This window comes from Acomys minous, assembly GCF_964271855.1.
Source record: "Acomys minous genome assembly, chromosome: 12".
Taxonomy (NCBI): Eukaryota; Metazoa; Chordata; class Mammalia; order Rodentia; family Muridae; genus Acomys; species Acomys minous.
The window spans coordinates 86,851,153-86,873,720 of NC_140493.1; the positions used below are offsets into that span (position 1 = coordinate 86,851,153).

Below are 22,568 nucleotides of genomic sequence, written 5' to 3' on the forward strand. Positions count from 1 at the left end.
GAGCCCCCACCGTGGGGAGTTCCCCTGTTTCCGCAGTCTCCAAACAGGCAGTTGCAGCTCCCACATCTCCACCTCCACTTCTCAGGCTATCAAGTGTGTTTCCTGATCAGGCGGGGAGTGAGTGGATAGGTTTCAGTACAAGGGAGGCATTACCCAGGGATGCAGTGTGATGGGGGTGGGGGTGGTGACAACCAGGAGAACAGTAGTAGGGATACAGGGAGGAACAGGGAGGAGGAGGAGGAGGAGATGGGTCGTTACAGGGAAGCAGCACTGTTATTTTGCTATCATCCCCACCCCGGAGGAATTCTGAGGTAGAAGGTTTGGGAACTGCCTGACTGGAGAAGGCAGATCTCCTGCTAGGAGAAGCGTTAGAGCAGTGGGTGATCCCTGAGGGCTGCAGAAGGTGAGAAAAGACAGTGGGAGGATGCGTCACTCATAGGGAGAGCAAGAACATCACCCTGAAGGGGCTCTATGGAAGAGCTACATTGGAGGCCACGAGGGCCCTAGGATCCTTTAGGTTGTGTCCCTAACAGAGCTAGTCCCAGCAGAGTCAAAACGGGAGAGCACGCCACACAGGAAAGGAGTGTACAGAACTGACAGGGGCTGTGCCTCTTGGAGGAAAGTGACCAGAGCAGTGACTTGAGTGTTGTCTGGAGTGGAACACAGAATTACCTATGAGGTCATAGCCAGGAGGTATAAGGGATTTTTGTTTCCTGGTAAAGGGTGTTGCTTGTAAAGGCTTTTTTTTTTGGGGGGGGCGGTACCTGAGTGGCCGTAGGGTCCGAAGCAGCCGCAGCACCCTCAGCATGCCGAGGATCTTGGTGCCGCTGTCGGAGACCATGGAAACCAGGATGTCGATGACAGAGATGAGCACCAGCAGACCATCCAGCACATTCCAGCTGCTGCGCAGGTAGGCCTGCTCCCCAAAGCACCATCCCAGGGCCACCACCTGGGGACCACCACCACATCATTGGCACTAGTCACTCTCTCTTCAGTCCCCATCACTGCCTTGCACTGTGGCCAACCTTCCTACCCGCTACTATTCCATTATCCCCACACCCAGCAGAGATCAGAAGGCCCAAACCAGTGCTAACACACACACAGACACAGAGAGAGAGAGAGACAGAGACAGAGACAGAGACAGAGACAGAGAAGGAGAGAGACAGACAGACAGACACACAGACAGACACACAGACACACACACACACAGATGGAGAAAGACACACACACACAAAGAGAGAGAGAGAGAGAGAGACAGACAGACAGACAGACACACACACATACACACACACACAGATGGAGACACACACACACACACACACACACACACACACACACACACACACACCATTACCTTCACTGTCATTTCAGCCAGAAAAACTGCGGTGAAGATGTAATTGGAGAGGGTTAGGAAGATGCGCTCCTGCAAGAGAGAGAGAGGGAGAGAAGCTGGGAAGTAGCTATCGGGAGACCCATCCGTGGGCCGGACCTGCTCTTTGTGAAGAATAGGTCAAAACAGCACCAGATGTTTGATACAGAAAGAGCTGTCGTCATCCCCTCTCACATGCCACCCCCCAGCCTCACTTGCAACTCTGTGGGAAGTGTCAGCCCTTCCTTGAAGGGAAGAACCTGTGCTGTGTGTTGTAGAGGGCATGGTTGCTATCTGCGTCCTCAGTTCCTTGACTCTTCTTTCCTGAAACTGGAGCAGGATTTAACTTGATCGCTAACCCTGCCTGCCACTCTACCCAGCTCACCTGCTTTCCTGCTGTGAGCCCCAGAAATGATCAGTAGGTAGGCTGAGGGGCCTGGGTATAGACTGTGCCACCCTCAGGACCATATTTATGCTGGGTGTTGGTGACCCAACGCCCTGGTATTTATGAGTTGAGGTCATCCTTGTTGGCTGAGAGAGGGGAGCTTGAGGCAGCAGTGTAGAGTATACATAAGTGTATGGAACAGGATGACAGGACAACGTTAGAGACAAGGAAACTGAGGTCAAGAGACAGTGTCAGGTTGTAAGGGGCCTTGGGTGGACAGCAGGTAGGCATGGGGGTTTACAAGCCCAGGTAGGGGGTCTCCAGTGCTGGCACTCTCTTACCCACCCACCTCCAATTCTCGGACTTTCTCCACCCTCTCCTGGCCTAGCTGATGCTCATCCTAACGGGAAACAGAAGCCCCACCCAGATGCACTGAAGTCCACACTGATGGGGAAAGGAGGAAGGAGGGGTGAGGAGAGACCTGTGACCACCTTCAAGCAAGTAGTACAGAGGGCCAAGAGGGGAAACGGGGCTACCACCCCTGCCACCCTTCTAGAACCCGAACTGCTGCCAGTTGGAAGGGCTTTGCTATCAGGCTGGGAGAGACAGCTCCCAGAACCAGTTGGGCCCATCCAAAGAACTGAGGCCCTCTGGAAGGATGTCTAACACTAAAGCCTGTGGCCTATGCTGTTCTCATACTGAAAGATTCACAGCCAAACAGTCGTGCCCAATGTACCTCCCTACTGCCTAAGTGCCCCCCACCTCCACCCACCGCCCCCCCTCCGCCGCAGCCTAGCTGTTTGTGACTTAGTAGGATTTCAAGGAACCAAGAGTACCTCCTCCACCCAGCCCTGCATTACCCTTGGAGTGGTGCGCGCGTGTGTGTGTGTGTGTGTGTGTGTGTGTGTGTGTGTGTGTAGCTAGGAGGGTAATGAAGTGCCCCAGCTGGGCCGTTATGTCAGTAGAAGGGAAACGGAGGCAGGAGAGGACCCAGAAGGCATCTTGGAGATGGGGGCAGAAGCAAGGATTCAAGTCCAGGAGACCTAAAGGGAGGCCTGGTTTGTCCCCTTTACCATGTCGGTGATGTGCAACCCTAAGGCACAGACTGGAGACAGTTTGAGCCTTACTCACCTCCTCTGCCTGTTCTGAGTGCTAACCCAGGAGGGACCTGGCAGACTGCAACAGAAATGTTTACATTCTGGTGACTCACAGCGCTGTGGGGGTCAATTTTGGGACGCTCCATAGCGATGGTGATACAGTTGAGGAAGATGATGACAAGGACCACATGGTCAAACATCTTGTGGGTGATGATCCGGTGACACAGGAGGCGGAACCTGCTTCCGGGGACAGAGTTTAAGGCTGAGGAGGAGAGGCCCCTGCAGCCTACCCCTGGTCCCCCACACTAGGACCCCACTGCCAGCATCTCCAGATACCACCCTAACAGACCTTGACTGAGGAGGAAAGATGTAGGCAGACCAAGAATCTCGCTCTCGGCAACAGGCAGGGAGCCGGGCTCTGACCCAGGCTCGTATTCGTTCTCCTTTGCTCTATGAAAGGAACACAGGGGGGGGGGGTGAGAGGAACCAGGCCTCCAAGCTTTCAAAGTGTTTCCTCATCAGCAGCCTGCACCTGGCCCATCCTTCCCAAGTCCCGGACCAGCCCTCTGCCCTGTTCCTTTATCTTTATTTCTAAAACCACCTCTCGCCTCTCTGCACACGGAAACCCCCCCAGTATTGCCCACCTTAGCCCCTGCACTCCCAGCCTCCTCCGTGCTCTTCCCATCCAGCCTCCAGCCCAGCTCCCTGCCTTTCTTCCCTTCTCTCCCTGCTGGCTTTGGAAAGTGCATCAATAGTCAGACATTGTACGCATCAACATCGCAGCTGTCTGCTCAGATACACCTGGGCAGAGGAGACGTGGACCCTTCTCATGTGCTAACCCTGCCTCCCCCGCCCCCACTTCCCTTGTCCCTGTCCTTCTGCTCATCTTCAGGGTAAAGAGGGTGGTGACGGAGTTGGGGGAGGAGTAAGTGGCTGAGGACATGCTGTAAGTCAAGGCTTGTGATGAGGTTTCAGATGAGAAAGGGGGACAGGAGGGGAGGGGAGACATCATTTTAGAGAGATGAGTGATGGGTCTTCCTGAGTCACAGGGGGAGGGCCATGAAAGATTCATACACATCTGCCTGAAACCATTCATATCCACCAAGGACAGCGGAGCACAGCCCAGGACACAGGCACGAGGGCTCGTGGCTCTGCAGGGTGGCAGCGAGAGAAAGAGGCTGCTCAGAGGTCAGCCGGCAGAATGGGCATCCCTGTGACAACTCCTTTATACTGCTACCTCTCTCAAGATCAGGGGTGAGAGGTCACGGAGCCCCATGGGAATCTTACCAGATTGCCCTCATCATCACCATCATCTCCATCCAGTGGGGGTTCATCAGACTGTAGGGTCCGGGCCAAACGCCCTGAAGCCGACTTGCCATTGCAGTCTTGGTGCTCAGAGGCAGAGCTTCGGCCACTGGCTGTGCGGTGCAGCCCTGGCACCTGCAGGGTGTCAGGAAGGTCAAAGGAACTCTTGGCCTCACGGTCCAGGGAGCTCCTGTGGCGATGATCACTGCCTGCTGGGCTGGCCCGATCCTCTTCTGAACTCTCATCCTCATCTTGGCTCTCCTGACCCTCTCCAGACAGCAGGGACCTCCGCTCCCCACTCGGGCTCCTACGCTTTAGGCTGGGGGCCCGGCCCAGGCTGTTCCGGCTGGATCGCCTGCTGGTCCAGCTGCTTGCTGCACTCCAAGGGCTGTGTGGGGAACTGCGGGCACTTGGCTGCAGGGTGAGCAGAGGAGAAATGATCTCAGCAAAGGCTGCAAGAACCTTTATTTCTCATGTGTTCCCCTATCCTGTGAGCCTCTCTGGAACGGACACTGGGAGGAGAGATGTTAACTGGGGGTTTGGAATCTAATGGCTCAGCTCAGATCCTCCCTCAGCCTACTAAAGTGTGCGGCCCTCGGCCAGTTACTAAGCCTCTCTGTGCCTCCATTTTCTCATCTGTAAAGCAGCACTTGCTCATCATTTAGCTGGTGATATGAGTGTCGTCATCACGGAGAGGCAGTATAAAAGAACAGCGAGAAAGAACTCAGAAGCAGGAAGGCCAAAGGTTCTCAACCTGTGGGTCGCGACCACTTTTTGAGGGGTCAAATGACCCTTTCAAAGGTTGCCTAAAGCCATCAGAAAACACAGATATTTTTACATTATGATTCATAACAGTAGCAAGATTACAGTCATGAAGTAGCAATGAAGTAATTTTATGGTTGAGGTCACCATAACATGAGGAACTGTATGAAAGGGTCGCAGCATTAGGAAGGTGGAGAACCACCGAGGAAAGCAATCCAACTGAAAGCGGGTGTGATGGTGTAGGCCTGTTATCCCAGCACTCAGGAGGGAGGCAGAGACAGGAGGACCAGGAGTTCAAGGTTATCCCTGGCTACACATGAAGCTTGATGCCAGCCTGAGCTACACAAGACTGAAAAACAGAACAACAAAACTAAATAGAAGGCTTGAGTAGACATTTCTCAGAAGAAGGCTGTGGAAGAATGCTTTAAGTGGATGTAGCAGTTGTCGATAAAGCGCTGTTTGGCCAATCAGCTGGGCAGAAGGACAGGGAGTGGAAGGCGGAGCTTCCAAGAGGAGGTTGGAAGAGCTGCTAGCTGGACAGTTGAGATCTGGGAAAGAAGTCGCCCCAGCAGTCATCAGATTGGCAAGTTATTGGTACATATGTTGGTTTTGAGGCCATAGGATTAGAATAGTTTAGATTCTGCCCAGACTAGTGCTTGCAGCTTTAAAATACACTATAATCTCACTGTGTTGGTGATTTGCGTCCTAGGCCATACTGATAAGTTATTTACAACAGAAGACAAAAACCACAAACAAATATACATGGGAAATGTTCAGCATCAGTGGCCATCAGGAAAGTACTAATTGGCCATTTTTTTTCACTTGTATATGTGTGTGTGTGTGTGAGATTTCTCTTGCTCTGGCTGTGTGTGTGTGTGTGTGTGTGTGTGTGTGTGTGTGTGTGTGTGAGAGAGAGAGAGAGAGAGAGAGAGAGAGAGAGAGAGAGAGAGAGAGAGAGACAGTTAGTTGGTCTTCAGCTTCCACCATGTCCTGAGACAGGGTCTTTTATTCTTTGTCACTACATATGAACTCCTAGAATTCCCACCTCTGCCTCCCATCTCACCACAGGAGCATTGGGATTACAGCCGAATGCTCTCCTGTCCAGTGTTATGTGTGTCCTGGAATCAAATTCAGGTCCTTATATTTGCGTGGCAAGTACTTTACCCACAGAGCCATCTCCAAAGCCCCAGGATGCAAGGTAAAACAGCAAGTACCTCACACCTGTTGGAAAAAACTACTGCCCAAGTCAATGTGGAGAAAAGGGAACGTTTGCACGCTGCTGGCATGAATATAAATTAGTGCAGCTACCATGGAAAACTATATGGAGCAACTTCAAAAATCTAAAAGTAGAATGATCGTATAATCTGGCAATTCTACTACGACGCGTATACAGAAAAGATTTGAAATCAGGATGCAAAAGAAACAGATGCACTCTCATATTCCTTGCATCACTGTTCACAATAGCAAGTATCCGTCAAGCGAAAGGATTTAAAAATGGGGCAACACAAATGGCTCAGGGGTTAGGAGCTTGCGCTGCTCTTTCAAAGAATCTTAGTTCAGTTCCCATCGTCCACATCGGGTGGGCTGCAACTGCCTATAACTGGTTTCAGAGGAATATGAGATGCTCTTCCAACGTCTTGAGGGCATCTCTCTTTCACTCTTTCTCTCTCTGTCTCTGTCTCTTTGTCTCTGTCTCTGTCTCTCTCTTTCTCTCATACACACACACACACACACACACACACACACACACACGTGCATGCATTTTAAAGAAAAAGGTCATATGGAACTTACACTTAGCATTCAACCTTTAAAAAGGAGGGGGGTCTGGAGAGATGGTTCAGTGGTTAAGAATACTAGCTGCTCTTCCAGAGGACCCAGGTTCAATTTCCAGCACCCACATGTCAGCACACACCTGTCTGTAACTCTTGTTCCAGGGGATCTGACACTCACACAGACATACATGCAGTTAAAACACTAATGTACATAAAATAAAAATAAATAAAAAGAAGGAGGCTAGGAGATGGCTTCTATGGGTAAAATCCTTGCCACACCAGCACGAGGGCCTGAGTTTACATAGCCAGCACCCATGTAAAAGCCAGGTATGGTTGTAACTGACACTGGGGTCAGGGGTGGAAACAAACATATTCCCCAAGTTTGCTGACAAGCTAGATAAATGAGGTGAAGACATGCAACATTGACTTCTGACCTCCTCCCCCCACATACATGTACATACACACACATAAACACACACACACACACACACACACACACACATGCACACTCTTAAATACAAATAGTAAACATGGAAAAAACAAAATCCCATTACTGACAATAATATGGGTGACCTTGGAGGAAAGGATGCTAAGCTGGGCACCGAGAGGCAGAGTCCCCCAGGATATCAATTTGGATTTCGGAAAAGAGCTGAATGTATAGAAGGGGTGAATTATAGAAGATTGAGTGTATAGAAGATCTGAATGTATAGAAGAGATGTATGAGCCGGGCGTGGTGGCGCACGCCTTTAGTCCCAGCACTCAGGAGGCAGAGGCAGATGGATCACTGTGAGTTCAAGGCCAGCCTGGTCTACAAAGTGAGTCCAGGACAGCCAGGATACGCAGAGAAACCCTGTCTCGAAAAAAAAAAAAAGGAGCTAAATGTATAGAAGGGCTGAATGTATAGAAGGGCTGAATGTATAGGAGGGCTGAATGTATGGAAGGGCTGGATGTATAGAAGGGCTGAATGTATGGAAGGGCTGGATGTATAGGAGGGCTGAATGTATAGAAGGGCTGAATGTATAGGAGGGCTGAATGTATAGGAGGGCTGAATGTATGGAAGGGCTGGATGTATGGAAGGGCTGGATGTATAGAAGGGCTGAATGTATAGGAGGGCTGAATGTATAGGAGGGCTGAATGTATAGAAGGGCTGGATGTATAGAAGGGCTGGATGTATAGGAGGGCTGAATGTATAGGAGGGCTGAATGTATGGAAGGGCTGAATGTATAGGAGGGCTGAATGTATAGGAGGGCTGAATGTATAGGAGGGCTGAATGTATGGAAGGGCTGAATGTATAGAAGGGCTGAATGTATAGGAGGGCTGAATGTATAGGAGGGCTGAATGTATAGGAGGGCTGGATGTATGGAAGGGCTGAATGTATAGGAGGGCTGGATGTATGGAAGGGCTGAATGTATGGAAGGGCTGGATGTATAGGAGGGCTGAATGTATGGAAGGGCTGAATGTATGGAAGGGCTGGATGTATAGGAGGGCTGAATGTATGGAAGGGCTGAATGTATAGGAGGGCTGGATGTATGGAAGGGCTGAATGTATAGGAGGGCTGAATGTATGGAAGGGCTGAATGTATGGAAGGGCTGGATGTATAGGAGGGCTGAATGTATGGAAGGGCTGAATGTATGGAAGGGCTGAATGTATAGGAGGGCTGAATGTATGGAAGGGCTGAATGTATAGGAGGGCTGAATGTATGGAAGGGCTGGATGTATAGGAGGGCTGAATGTATGGAAGGGCTGAATGTATAGGAGGGCTGAATGTATGGAAGGGCTGAATGTATAGGAGGGCTGAATGTATAGGAGGGCTGAATGGTGGCTCATGAGCTGGGAGGCTGGGAATGGGGGTCCAGAATGCAGTCAGAGAAAAGGAATACGCGTACGGTGGTTACAGATGGTGATGACAGAGTGTATTTTTTGAATTTGCTAACAGAGTGGACTCTATTATTACGGCACAAAAAAGTGTGTGAGGCACTATATTCATTAATTAGCTTAATAACGTCATTCCATATTTGCATACACCAAATACCACAATTTACCACACAAATACATACAATAACTTATCAATTATAAATGCAGTCTTGCCCGGCATGATGGCGCATGCCTTTAATCCCAGCACTTGGGAGGCAGAGGCAGGCAGATCGCTGTGAGTTCAAGGCCAGCCTGGTCTACAAAGTGAGCCAAGGATAGCCCCAACCTTGTTCTACAGAAGGTAGAAAGGTTAAGTCCTGCCCAAGGTCACAGGACAGCAATAGAGGCTGGTTTAGAACTCTGCTTTTTTTTTTTTTTTTTTAAACCTCCATGGCTAAGACTCTATCTGCTTCCCTGGCCCTAACTGCTCTGTCCAGCCCATGTCCCAGGGGCTGTGTCTCCTCGGACCTGCCTGCCTCCATCCTCTCATCCTGCTGTCCTGTTAGTCTCCCACAACGGAACACCAGCACGCGCTCCCTTACCGGTGATTTCATCTCATGATGGGCAGCTCCAGGGTCAGCGGACCCACTGCTACTGGTGCGGCGAGAGCCGGAGCCAAGCGTCTCCCCGACACCCGTGCTCGAGCTCTTAGGCAGTGACATTGGTGTGGCAGCCGTATGGATGATGAGGGGTGGAAAAAGGCTCTTTTGTAGCTCCGGGTGTTCCCCCAAGGCCACCACTGCAAGAGGAGAAAGGGGGAAGCCTGAATTCATCTGGGCTTGGTCCAGGGCCAGAGGCTGCACCCTTAGGACCACTACTCACAGGCCAAGCGCTTCTTCCTGTCCCCATCACCATCCACGCTAGGCGAAAAGAAATCCGGCTCTGATTCAGACTTGGTGGCATCTCCCTAGGGTCAGGGAACGGTGAGCCGTTAAGGACCCTGGCCGGGCAGGGGCCATCACCACGGACCAGGCAGGGTCTCCCTCTCTTCACAATGAACGCACCACACACAGATCACAGGAACCAGCAACCACGATACGAGGCATGCATGGGGACAGGCCAGACCACCCAGGCTGGGGGAGCCTGGGGCTTCCCATGGCTCACGCCTCTGCCTCCCACCAGCCAAACCTTAGGAAAACGCTATGGATAATCCAAGCCCCACAGCACAAGCAGCCTGGCTGGACTGGCACCGAGACTAGCTGAGGGTAGACGGGGTGGCCGGATGGGGCCAGAGGGGTTGAGAACCAGGGTGAGGTGGCCGCTACAGCCTCAGTTCCGAAAGCCTACCCAAGGTCCCTTCCATTCTCCTCATTTTTCCCATCCCTGAACCTTAAACTTGTAGATCTGTGAAAGACACAGAAAGACCCAAGCCAGAGCAACTTAGCACAAAGATGGCACCTTAGTCCTTCGACCTCTGGCCTCCACCTTCCCCAAAGCCCCAGCTTCTTTCTGGCCCCATTTCCATTTCTCGCTCTGTCTCTGGAGTAGATTATGTTTTTTTTTTTCCTTCCTTCTTAGCAGGTCAGTAGGTTTCCCCAGTAATTACACACTTCTCCTTAAGAAGTTATTAAAAAAAAAAAAACTTGATTGCTACTTTTGATAAGGGCATAAATATTGGATAATTGGCATCTCGGGGGGATCATTTTCATTAACTCAGTTTACATCCCTAACGAGGCCTTTAATTATCAAGCGGGGGTCTCCAGGGGGCAGCTAGGGATGCACAGCACCATAGGGTCCCGTGGGAAGCCTGGCTTCGCCCCAAATTCTAACGTCAGTGCAAGAAACAGCAGAGTACAGGTTTGGCATGAGGAGCCAAAAGGCAGGGACATGCTCGGAGGTGGCTAGTAGGACTCTGTTCCATGACTGGTGGTGAGAGACTCAGGTGGACTTCAAATTTCGTTACATTGCGGCAAGAGCTACACCCCATCCTTGCATCCTCCAGGGATTCGGTACTAAGCTGAGGCATCTGTGGAGTCTCCAGGGGTGGTGGGGGGGCCTCAAGGAAAGGGGTGAAGGGGAAAAGAATAAAGGAACATGTTCCATTGAGGCTGGATGTTTGAGACTCCATCAGGACCCGGGTACAGGCAGGCACACATGCGGTGCCCACGTATATGTGCACACAGAGGATTGTAAGTCCCTTCCTTCTCTGACCCATCCACAGGCCCAGCAGGCATAGGCATGTGCCCTCTGCAGGTTGATGTGGGCAGAGGCAAAGAAGCACCTTCCTTCGGTGCCCTCAAGCGGGAGAAGGGACTTAAAATCAAAGCAACCTCACAACAACACCAATGACCACCACGGCGACCACAGGTTGCACAGCAGCTGAGCATGAACAGGAGGAACACAGAGACACAGGGGGCAGAGTGGAGGGGGCACCGGGCACAGGGACATGCCGACTCGTGATCGCATACCTACCCCCTGGGAGTCGACAGGCAGCTGAATACAGCTTAACTGTCCACTCGCATCTTCCCGTTTGCTGATTTCCTACAGGGAGAGGGGGGAGGCAGGGGAAGGCTGCTGTTCACAGGCTCTCGGGCCTTCAAAGATCAGCAATGTCCCAAGAGGATGGAGAAAAGGAAACAGGAGACACAGGGTAGGGAGAATGGGACAGGACAGCCTTCTAGAATTCAGCCTCAGGCCCCCAGGCCTGAATGAATCCGAACAGTGAAGGCAAAGGCCACAGAGAGGAGAAGAGGCAGGGAGAGGACCAAGCCTCTCAGTAATCCTTGTAGGAGCAGCCACTGTGCTTTGTCTGCGGAGCTGAGAATCAAGCACCGCGGCCTTGACCGTGCCAGGCAAGTGTTCTACCGCTGAATCGTGCCCACAGCTCTTGACTTTTGGAGACAGAGTCTCACTACGTGGCTCAGACTGGAAGGGAACTCACGATTCTCTTGCCTCTGTCTTCTAAGCACAGGGATTATAGGTGTGTGCCCGCACACCCAGCCTTAAACTGCTTATGAACGTAGCTCACTCACTCCCTTGCAAGGTGGGTGATGGCACTGTCCCACAAGCATCTTCCAGGGCAGGCACCTGAGGCCAGAGCCTTTAAAGAAACAGCCTCACACTCTGCAGAGAAGAAAGAGTCAGAGACTGCGGCCTCTGCCCTACACCTCCAGCTGAGAACATAGCTCCCCTCTCTGTTCTGAGGCGGTGTTTGTATGGGAACGGGCAGGAAGGGTAGCCATGGGTAGAGAGTGTACGAAGGAGACGTGGATGAGAGCTGGGAACAGGGCCTCGGTGAGGAACACAGTCAGGCCCCGTCATTTCTCACACGCTCAGCCCAAGTCCTTTCAAGTGAGAAAGGATGCATATGCCCAGAGCGGGATGAGATGTGACAAGTAACAGTGGGATGGCGCAGCCGTGACGTTGTTTAGTATCAATTAATGGCTACACACAGGGCCTGCTGTTTGTTCATCTAATTAAGTTCATGGATGACAAATATACAGGAATTCAGGGCACTGCCCCCTGGGAAACAGGAAACAGCAGGCAAGCAGCCTCTGCCCCCACCCACCCAAGCCACCCCCTACCCAGGCTTGTCAGGATGTTAAGGCCAAGCAGGAGGGCTGCCTTCTTGAGGTCTCCCGCTGAGGTCCACCAAAATGGGGCAGCTACTTCTCGCTCTGAGGTGGGTTATCTTCGTCACAGAAACAAAACGGTATTCCAGGCTATCACAACCCCCCACACTAGACCCTGGGGCTTCCTGAAACCCCACAGAGGTAAGGACAGGGAGCTCTGGATGTGCCCATGTCATCGCCATTAAATGACACCCCATGCAGGACAGGGGAGCAGCTGGTCCAGCCCCCTCAGGGACAACGGCTACAGGCCACCCCATGGAGGAGGTTAACCTTAAAATCCTGAGGCATACCTGAAGCAACCCGGCCCTTCAAGGCGCCAGGCCCTGGGTGATACTCTCCTGGCAAGGGCATTTACACTGTAAAGGTTTAGGAGGGGATCTCCCATGGGGCCCCTGTCAATCCTTCCCATGCTGGGAAAGCTCTCAGGCCCCCAGCAGGGCCAGGGTGACCAGGCCAGACCTAAGGGCCTGGCAGCTCTGTTCCCACACTCAGACATTGCTGCTGCCTAGCAACCAGGCCAGCTCAGCTGCACTCAACAAGGTGTTTGTGAAAGCTGGTTGGTGGGGAAGGGGTGATCTACGCTAGACAACCCCCCCCCCCCGCCCCCAGGTCCACCACGGTGGCTAGATGAGGAAGAATAGGTTCAGGTGTTTTCCTCCACTTCCTTTGGGTTTGGTTTTTTTTTTTTTTTTTTTTTTTTTGGTCTCCTTTCTGCCTGAGAGTAAACTCAGCCATCACAAATTGCCTTTGGCAGGAAGTGAGGAGACCCATGCCCGTTCAGCTCCTCACTCTAGCCTCACTCCAGCCGGCAGCTGGCAACAAACTGCCACTCACGAGGCTCAAAGGAGAACCCTGTGGTACCTCTCAACTCATCAGATCCTAGGGAAACCTCAAAGAGGTGTCCTATGGCAAGGGGAGTGCACCAACACCTTCTGTCCTTGCCAGAGACCCACCCATCACCCCCCCCACACACACACACACACTTCAAGCTGTCTTTGCTGCCACCCGGCAGGGAGGAAATGTGATCATGGGTAACTACACAATTAAAATGGAAGCAGAGAAAGAACAGTGCAGGACAGATGCTTCTCCACATCACTAGTGCCCAACACTGCCCCCCCCCAAGCCCAACCCTGCCCAGGGGGACTAGCCCTCCCTTGCAAGGCTGGGAAAGAGTCGGAAAATAGATTTTTGTTTTTCCACCGTGTGCTGGGTATTTATAGACCAGGCCGCAGCGGGAGTTTCCATCCGGGTCACCCAGCGAGAACTGGACCAAGAGCTTCTCTGGGCCCAACCTGGCGCATTTCTAGGTTGGGTCATCCTGCCCTGTTTGAGGTGCTGGGATGACAGGAGTGGGGAGGAGAGAGCTTGGGTGGGAAGACGAGCAGAACTGAGGGAGAAGGAGGTAAGATTTGGGGACAGAAACGGTGGCCTGGCACAGCCGGGGCAGGATCAATGTGAATCAATATTAATTGATGACGCTGCCTGTGACGGAGGTGATGGAGTCTGGGCTGGAAATAGGACGCTCATCTCTGCCATGCTCGCAGCTAATTGGGCTCATTTCTCACCCTGGGCAGCTCAGCCCTGCCTGGGGCCCTGGTGGCATCTCCATCAGATCAGCCTGCACTCAGACAACCTGCACACAAACCTCCCATACCGTTCCCGCCCAGCCCAGATGGGTCCCTCCCCAGATGTCCCATAAAGGCCCATGCTCTGGGGTCCAGCTACGTAGCTTCCCCCAGATTTGACTTGTCTTTCTGGGGAAGGACCTAGCTGACTAAAAGAGCCCTATAAGCTGCCAGCTTATAACCCGCATAGCCATCTGCTGTCTCGCCCCTGGTGATGGGTCTGAGCACCTCCCCCGCCCCGCCAGAGCCCACCCTGACTTTGTCTAGTGGTTACTGCCTGCAGGATCTCCCAGGCCTCATAGTCAGCAACAAAGGGAAGAAGAATCAGTCATCCCTCAGCAGGGTGAGGTGGGCAGGGCAGGGGGTTACCTCAGCCTGGAAGCCCTCCACCAGAATGGCGACAAGCAGGTTAAAGAGCACGTAGTTGCCAAAAGTCATGAGGGCGATGAAGTAAAGGGCAGCCCAAGATGACGTGGAAGCCATGCCGTTGTAGAGGACTTTATTCCAGTCCTCCTGAGTCAGAATCTGTGGGTGGGTGGGTGGGGGACACGGACAAAAGTCAGTGCTCGACTGGACACCCAACCTCCCCCAGCTCACCCCTGCCCTGTGACCCACGAACCTGAAAGACAGTGACAATGGCCCAGAGCAGGGAGTCAAAATTCTTCCGGTCTGGCAACGTGTCCCCATCCCGTTCAGACGCAAACTTGCAACCAAAGAGATGCATGCCCAGGATGCTGGAGACACAGGGAGTCCCAGACGCGACAGGGTCAGGCTGCTGTGACCCCGCCCCTCGCCCCAACCCCACTCCTCACCAGCTGGGTGCGCTCACCTGAAGATGAAGATGAAGAGCATGAGCAGCATGCAGAAGGTGGCCACGTTGTCCATGGTCTTCATGAGCACCACGAGCTGCCGCTGCAGCGCCGGCAGGAAGCGAACCAGCTTCAGCACCCGCATCAGGCGGAAGGTCCGCAGCACCGACAGGCCGCCTCCCTGCTGGCCCACAATCTCCCACACGCTGTGGGAGGCAGGCAGCCTGAGTCCCAGTGCACACCCCCTGTATCCCCGACTTCCCTTTCGGAGGACCCATTTGGTGACGCATGAGACTATCCAGCCCAGCTCAGAGAGGGTCATGCACAGCCTTTCTAGCTTCAAAGGGGGCTGAAAATCCAGGTGACAGACCGTTCCAATTGGCTTGATCCTCCCCTCCCAGCCAGAGATCAACACGTCCTGGCAGCAGGCAAGCCCTCTCCCTAAATCCCGCCATAGCAAGAGCATCAAGTTATGGAATATTTGCTTTGTTCTCTTCTAATGAAATCTAAAGCCAATTTCAGAAACCAATAAAGTAGTTCTGGCCCTGGGCCGGCAGGGAGGGAGACGAAATTCTTTCCAGGTCTTGGAAACCCTTAAGTAAGTTGCTGGGCGTCTGAGTTGGTTTCCGAGCACTTTGCAAGCAGGGGGGAAAGCTGTCTGTACCTCTTCCTCCAACTGCGCTTGAGAGCCAGCTCTCCAATCCTCGCCCACCCCAGGCCTAGGTAGGGTTTAGGACAAGAGAGATAGATGCAGGCAGGGCAGATGGGAAAGGGGCCCAGGCTCTACGAGAACAAGGCAAAGCCCAGGGAGAGGATAAAAGGACAGAGTGCTGGCCATCCCTGCTGGCAACCCTTTCAGACAGAGGCAGGAAGGGGCAGCCATACCTGATGACGACAATGACACCATCGAAGATGTTATAGGGATTCTTAATGTAGCCAAAGGGACCGTATACGAGCAGCTTCAGCAGCATCTCCAAGGCGAAGAGGCTGGTGAAGACGATGTTGCTGATTTCCAGGGCGTTGGTGAGCTCCTCGGGCTAGAGGGCAGTGGGGTATGTAGCAGCAGACTCACTCCCCAAGCCCCACATCCCAGTCATCCTGAACATGGGGCCCCCAGGGAGAGGAGGAGCAAGAAACAGCAGCCGTAGGGAGTAGCTAGGAAGAAAGGCACTCAAGGACAGTCATCCTGGGAAAGGGGCACATGGACCCCACCAGGCCCCATCATTTCCAAGGCTGGATCTCAGATCCTGAGACGATGGATTTTTTTTTTTTTTAAAGGGGCTGCTGCTGTGTAAGTTCTGCTGTCTCTCCCGGGAGGTCTTAAGAACGTTCAGTTCCTGTCCTGAGGAGGTCCAGGCCACCAAGGTAATGCTAAACGACATCAGAGGGCTATGGCCAAGGCTTTACACGTACACCCAGCCCTGTAGCCCCACACAGCCGTACATCTACCACAGCTCCTCCACGAGGCTGACAGCCTGCTTCAAAGTCTCAAGGGCTACACTTGCTTCCTCCCAGACGCGCGTCGCAAATGTGCACACTCCCGGTCACATATGTGTCACCGAGCAGGAGGGAGAGCCCCCAGAATGAGAATGCATCTGCAGCTTGTGCCTGATGATACCTGGAATAACCCTCAGCCTGTCCTGCCACTTGCTCTGTGACCTTCAGTAAGATTCCCAACCTCTCTGGCCAAGTGCAAAACACGGGCGGTAAATCCTTTTATGTTCCCACGCACGGTCTGGGACGGGACCAGGGAAGCATCCTGGCGAGGCCCTCGGAAGAACAGAGGACAAAAGCCATCTCATCTGCTTGTTCCAGCCCACTAGTCTCCTCCCTCCTGTATGAAGTGCCTGCTGTATGCCTAGCAGTGTACCAGGCATTGAAAGAGCTGTTAAAAAAAAAAAACACGCCTCCCAGGAGCACCGTGTCTAGCTAGAAACAAGTTGTATACACACTAAACAGCTGAATAACCACAAGGGACCTTAGAACCTGCCTTGGTGCCAAAACAAATGATCCAGACAGAAAATCTGGAAGTACAGGGCAAGAAGATGAAGGGGGGGGGAGGCGATGCTGAGAAAGGCTATAGGGAGAGGGCACTTGTAACGAACTCCAAAGGGTGAGTGGGTCTCCCAGGAAAGCCTTGGGGAGGGAGGGCTGAATAGGCAAGAGAAGACATCATTCTAGCTGGGGGTTGGGGGAGGGAGAAGGGAAGGTGCACGGCCTGGCTAAGGGCTGGGATCTAGGTAGGGATGTGATTAGCTCAACGGAGCCGCTGCCCACCTGACAGGTGAAACGACAAACCAAAAGCCCAAGGTGCGTAGTAGCTGCCCGAGAAGCCAAGTTCAAAGAAACAGCCAAATGAGGCTCTGTTCCATCAGACAGACACCTCCTCCTGTTTACCCAGATGACGCGTCTGGCTCCCGAAGCATGGAGCCAGGTCCTGGGCGCAACCAAATGTATCTTAAATGGCCCCAATCTGTGTGATCAGGCTGGGAGGGAGGTTAGAGCCTGTCACTAAGGGGGCTGGGACACTGGGTGGGGGTGGGGGTTGCAATAGATACCCTCTCAGCCTATGATGGGGTTCTTCCTGAAGGCAGGTCTGGGGGTCTGAGAGTCAGCTGAGCAGCTACCGGGGCAGCTCTTTTGGCCCTCTATTGCTCTGGCAGACAGTGAGCAAGTATTGGATTCGTAAGCTCTGAGCGGAGGCACAAGAGGACACTGCGGACACCACATCTAGCTAATAGGGTCACACCAAGATGGGACCTTTAGCCCCTCCAATAACAGCACAGTGCAGAAGGCAGGAAAGAGGCCACCGTAATCGCGGATAAAGCCCACGGCTCAGACCTCTTCTGACCCTACTCTACACTCCAAAATCCAGTTGCCAAGGAGCTGTTGTCAGTAAGCCTGCCCAATTCACGCAGCTGCCTTCCATCTTGAGCGCTGAACGCATAGGTATGGTGCCTCACAGGTTCCTGGGTCTCAGGAGGCCTCTTCAACCTGCCGCTCACCTAACAGCCTTCCTCTGTTGATGCCACAGAGGAGGAGAAACAGGTAAAAGATAGTGGGAATAGGTTCTCAGGCAGAGGAACCTAAGATCTAGGGATTGTTCTCAAATCAATCTCACATCACCACGACCCCAATAAAACTAAACAGTGAGGATTCAGAGGAAAGCCACGGGTATTGTCAGGGACCCGTAAATCTGGGCACACGATGGACGGAGCATGTGACGCATCTTCTAGACCTGAGTACAAACTGCCGTCACGAGGCACACTTACAACAGGCAGATTTTATGTCACAGGAAGTATATACATCGAGTATCTCCAATCCAAAATGCCAAACCCAAAAATCTACAATGTCCTGAAAACCAAAGTGATGCCCCAAGTGGACACTGCCACCTGCCATGTGGTAGGTCACATTCATAAACAAGTATGCTAGCTAGGCGTGGTGGTACATGCCTTCAATCCCGGCATACACCTTCAATTCCGGGACCCGGAGGCAGAGGAAGGCAGAAGTCTGTGAATTTGGGGCCAGCCTGGTCTACATAGTGAGTTCTAGGCCTTGGTACAAAAAACAAAACCAAAAAATGAGACAAAACCAAAGCACGAGTATACTAAAAATATTATACAATTCTTAAATCCGTCAGTGTGTGCAAGGAGTATATGAAACATCAATGAACTCAGACATAGGCCCACCCCCTAAGGTATCTTATTATGTACACAGAAATACTCCCAAACCTAAAACACTTTTGATCCCAAACTTTTTAAATGAATATAAGATAATTCAATCTATACTTCAAAAAAAGATAATTCAATTTGTACTATTAAGCAAATGTATAAAACTCCTTGCAACTCGTTAAAAGCATAGTAGCTTTCAAGAGATTTTTTGAGAATTTTAAAAATGGGGGGTGGGGTGTCTCCCTATGTGGCCTAATCCAGGTTGGCCTTGAACTCATAAACTTCCAGCCTCAGTCTCCTAAATGCTGGGCCACCATGCCCTGCCAGCGACATATCATTGATACGGGTTTGCTCCAACAGTGGTCCCTAGCAGGACAGCTACTGTGGATACACAGGTTTCATCCAGCCGGGATGTCATCCTTGGAGCCCTAGGCAGAGGGCACACACAAACCCAGCCTATCAGTACACAGCGAAAGGCTCAGTGAGAAGGCAGGTGCCGGGGACCCCTGGACGGCTGAACCACTAATCTCTAGGGACAACAAAAGCTGAAGACTCCACACTGCTCTTCCAAGCAGCTGTGGAGAAGCTACGGTGCCTGGTACAGGCAGACTGTGGACCAGCTGCTTTCCTCAGCCTTGTCACTCTCCTGATCACACTTAAGAGCCAGGTCTCGCTCTCTCAAAGAACCCAATATTCCATTCCTCAGGGGTCCATGGAAGAAGAAGAGAAGGAGGAAGAGGAGGAGGAAAAGGAGAAAGGAGGAAGAAGAAGAAGAAGGAGGAGAAGATAAAGAAGGAAGGAGAGAGAGAGAGAGAGAGAGAGAGAGAGAGAGAGAGAGAGAGAGAGAGAGCGCCTTTCTTTCCCAGAAAACCAGGTCTGTCCAAGTTGCTCAGTCGGAGGCTGGGAATGTTCTGCCAACACAGGACAGCACATAGACACAATCTTGGTGAGAAGCTTGCCCCAGCGACTGCAGCTGTGATTCTGACCACTCAAGGGGGCTGAGGTGGCCAGCACTGGACTGACTGCACCAGTGGACTGAGGCCCTCCCAGAGTTCATTTCTTCCCCACTCCCAAGCAAACAAGGGATGGAGGGACAGGAGATGGCCTGGAGAAACTGAGGCACGGAGAGGTGTGGGATGAAGGTTACATGGCTTCTTTGGAAAGGGCTTTGAGGACACTTCTCACACACTCCCACCACACGGAACACACAGCGCCCCCTGTGGCAGATCCCAGACTCCCTTACTTGACTTCCTGGCTTCAGAGTCCCTTTCTCGGGTCTCTGGCTGGGTACTCACTGCCATCCCTAGATGTCAAGGCCCAGTGGATGGATGTGTAAGAGGCGGCTGTCAGCCTGAGTCTTTACACCTGAGGCCAAGGTGTTGACGCTGCCTGTAGTCCCTCCTTCCCCATTCCCAACCTGCCCTCCCCTGGATCATCACTTTGTAGCAATTATAACCCTAGGTCAGCTGCTTGCTGCTACAGCATCTCCCTTGACTGCACTTTAAAGTGGCCTCTGTGGACAGAGCATTCTTGATATATCAAAAGTGGGACTGAACCTGAAGACAGGAGGCTGTCAACTCTGAGCCTTTTTCCGACCTGCGTGACCTTGGGCAAGTCCCTCGGCAGCTCAGACCCCCACCCTGGAACCCGTGTTATTCAGAGAGCCACCACTTGGTGATGACTGTGAAACAGGTGACTTCAAGCCTAAGAGGACGGGAAGCTCTGGCCCAGGCTCAGGTGACACTGCGGGTGCAGACGGTGGAAGCAACCCTCAAAGTGTGACAGGACACACAGTCTGCAATTACAGCGCAGCGCGAGCAAAAGCTAGGAGCAACATGGAGCTCTAAGCCAGCTTAAAACAGTGGGCAGTGCAAGAAGAGTGCCCATGGAAAACATCCCAGTTGGGTGCAGCAGCCCCGCAAAGGGGCAGGGGAGGGAATGTGTACGTGGTTTGGTGGAGGAGGGGAATCATACTCGAGGACCCAAAAGTAGTTGAGTGGGAAAGCGGGAAAGGATGAGGCTGCAAGGTCCACAGGGAGAGTGGCTTCCAGTCACAACTTCAGCCTTGGCCCGCAACACCGCCATTGATGCTTCTGGAGAGAAGAGATGTACAAGGCTGTGTGTTTAAAAAAAAAAACTGATCTGGCTGCAGTGGTGGCAGCATACAGATGGCTTGGAGGGGAAGATGAAGACCAATTAGAAGATCCTGCAGCTGTCCCAGCAGGAGGCCTGAGAGAGCTGGTTCTGACAGACAGTGATGTGCCTTTCCCAGGGAAAGGTGGAGAAGCCAGACCAGGGCAAGAAGAGATCGAGTCAAGCCACTCTAGCTCTGTCCGTGCCCCATGCCCCGCCCATCTCCTCAGCAGCTAGCTTTACCAATCCTAAAAGATCCTGTTCAGCAATCTGGACTTCTCAGCCAACCTCAAGCCTGATTTTGCTGTTCCCAGCGCATGCTCCCCAGGTGCTCGGGCCTCTTACGCAGGCTGCAGGGAGACATGAGGGCACCCTAGTCAAGAGAAGGCAAGTGTTCTGGAGGGCGTGAGAGGTCAGGGGGGTCGGTGGGGGTGGCAAGGAATTCCCAAGCAATCTCTCGGGCCACATAAAGATTATGGCTTTGCCCCCTCCCTTCTCAGCCTTTCTGATATCACCTCTCTAAACACTGCACCCCCAACCCCTCCCCTCACTGTAGCCTTCCCCTGTGGCCCCCTAAACTAGGGATGGAGCCAGCAGCTAGCCTTATCCTCTCCACCACCTCTAGTTTCCCAAGTGAATGCAAGCCAGGTAGACAGAGCTCTGCCAGTGTTGGCTCAGCCTCAAGACGGCCAACCCAGGCCCCTGCCACTTAAAATTCTGGAGCCTTGAGCTTGGCATGCTGGCCCGTGCCTGTAATCTCAGCACTTGGGGGGGGGGGGGGAGAGGAGGGATAAAGAGTTCAAGGTCATTCTCCACTACAGCTACATTTTGAGTTCTAAGCCAGCCCAGGGCACAAGATAACCCACCTTTCACCAAAAAAAAAAAAAAGAAGAAGAAGAAAAAAAGAAAAAGAAAAAGAAAAAAGGAAAAAGAAAAAAAGAAAAAAGGAGGTATGGTGGGGGGCTGAGTGTGTAGAGTGCTTGCCTAGCATATGTGGAGCCTGGGTTTGATCCCCAGCATTCAAGAGGCTTGCCACTAGCTTGAGGCCAGCCTGAGTGAGTTTGGGCCAGCCTGGGCTACATAGCAAAGTTCTAAAAAACAAAACAAAACAAAACAAAACAAAACAAAAACAAAGTGAAGAGAGGGAGGAAAGAAGGGAGAAAGGGAGGTAGGGGAACTCTGTTCTGCCTGCCCCTCACCCTCTGGTCAGCCTCTGGCCTGAAGCCCCTGGTAGAGGCCACGGTAGGCCATTCCTGTGCTGAATTTGGAAGGCTCCTGCCACTAAGGTCCCTGGTGCAGGTTTGTCCCTAGGTTCCTGCCTCTCTGCTACACTCTGAACTGCTGCCGAATAGAGGAGTCAGTCCTGAGCAAGGCTGTGCTGACCAGACAGTCTGTGCTTGCTTGGGCAAGCCCCACAGCGTATGTCTGACCCTCAGTTACCTGTTCCCTTGTGGATCTTCATTTGGGTCCCAAACTTGGTTACTCTTTGTTCCTTCCCATACTCAACCTCTGCGCCTTCATCTTCCTCCCTCCTCTACCTTGCCCCGGGATCCCTTCTGTTAGCTGTTGCAGTCCTTTTTCACAGGTCTCTCTCCTGCTCTGCCTCCAAACAGGAGCTCTCTGTACACTCACCTATAAGCCCTGACCCTGCCTCTCAAGGATCTTTCCAGTCTGTCTGGTAGTGTTTGCCTTGATAATATCTAGGCAGGCCCGGGCTCCTCCTGCCCTGCACCTAGCCTTCCTATCCCTGTGCAGTCATCTCCTGTCTCTCTAGGGGGGGGGCCCTTCTCCCACAGTCTCTTTCCCCACCAGCCCACACTCTGTAGAGTTCATCCTAGGCCCCCTTGATGCACTCCCTCCACCATCGCCCCACTCCCCACCCTCCCGGCTGTCACTAGAGTGTAGAGGATACTAAACAAATGCCCCTCCAAGTCCCTGGCTCCTCATCCAGACAGCCAGCGCCTGCCTGATAGCCCTCTCAGCGTGGCCCACAGCCATCTCAAACTCAACACATCCAAAACAAGCCCTTCACCTCCTTTGCGAACCTGCTCCTTTCCCCCCACCCCCTCCGGCTCCCACTCCACTGCGTGCAGGGTGGGGGTGGGAGGGGGAATTCTGTCTTAGAACCTCGGAGTTATCTGAGAGTCATGCTCGC

At 52.6% G+C, this 22,568-nt stretch overlaps 1 protein-coding gene across 32 annotated transcripts in view; it reads right to left on the reverse strand.

The window, feature by feature from the left end:
• CACNA1G (calcium voltage-gated channel subunit alpha1 G) overlaps positions 1-22,568 on the reverse strand; it is a 68,172-nt gene that overhangs the window by 22,208 nt on the left and 23,396 nt on the right. For 18 of the 32 annotated variants that reach the window (XM_084750764.1, XM_084750761.1, XM_084750765.1 and 15 more), the window contains 12 exons: positions 15,495-15,646; positions 14,630-14,815; positions 14,420-14,534; positions 14,170-14,325; positions 11,016-11,084; positions 9,426-9,510; positions 9,146-9,342; positions 4,139-4,570; positions 3,201-3,301; positions 2,965-3,088; positions 1,355-1,423; positions 765-949 (listed from right to left, as the gene is read on the reverse strand). In XM_084750764.1, coding sequence (XP_084606890.1) covers positions 765-949; positions 1,355-1,423; positions 2,965-3,088; positions 3,201-3,301; positions 4,139-4,570; positions 9,146-9,342; positions 9,426-9,510; positions 11,016-11,084; positions 14,170-14,325; positions 14,420-14,534; positions 14,630-14,815; positions 15,495-15,646 — 1,871 coding nt within the window. The remainder of the gene's footprint in view (positions 1-764; positions 950-1,354; positions 1,424-2,964; positions 3,089-3,200; positions 3,302-4,138; positions 4,571-9,145; positions 9,343-9,425; positions 9,511-11,015; positions 11,085-14,169; positions 14,326-14,419; positions 14,535-14,629; positions 14,816-15,494; positions 15,647-22,568) is intronic. The other 14 variants (XM_084750766.1, XM_084750763.1, XM_084750774.1 and 11 more) reach the window with 1 other exon arrangement.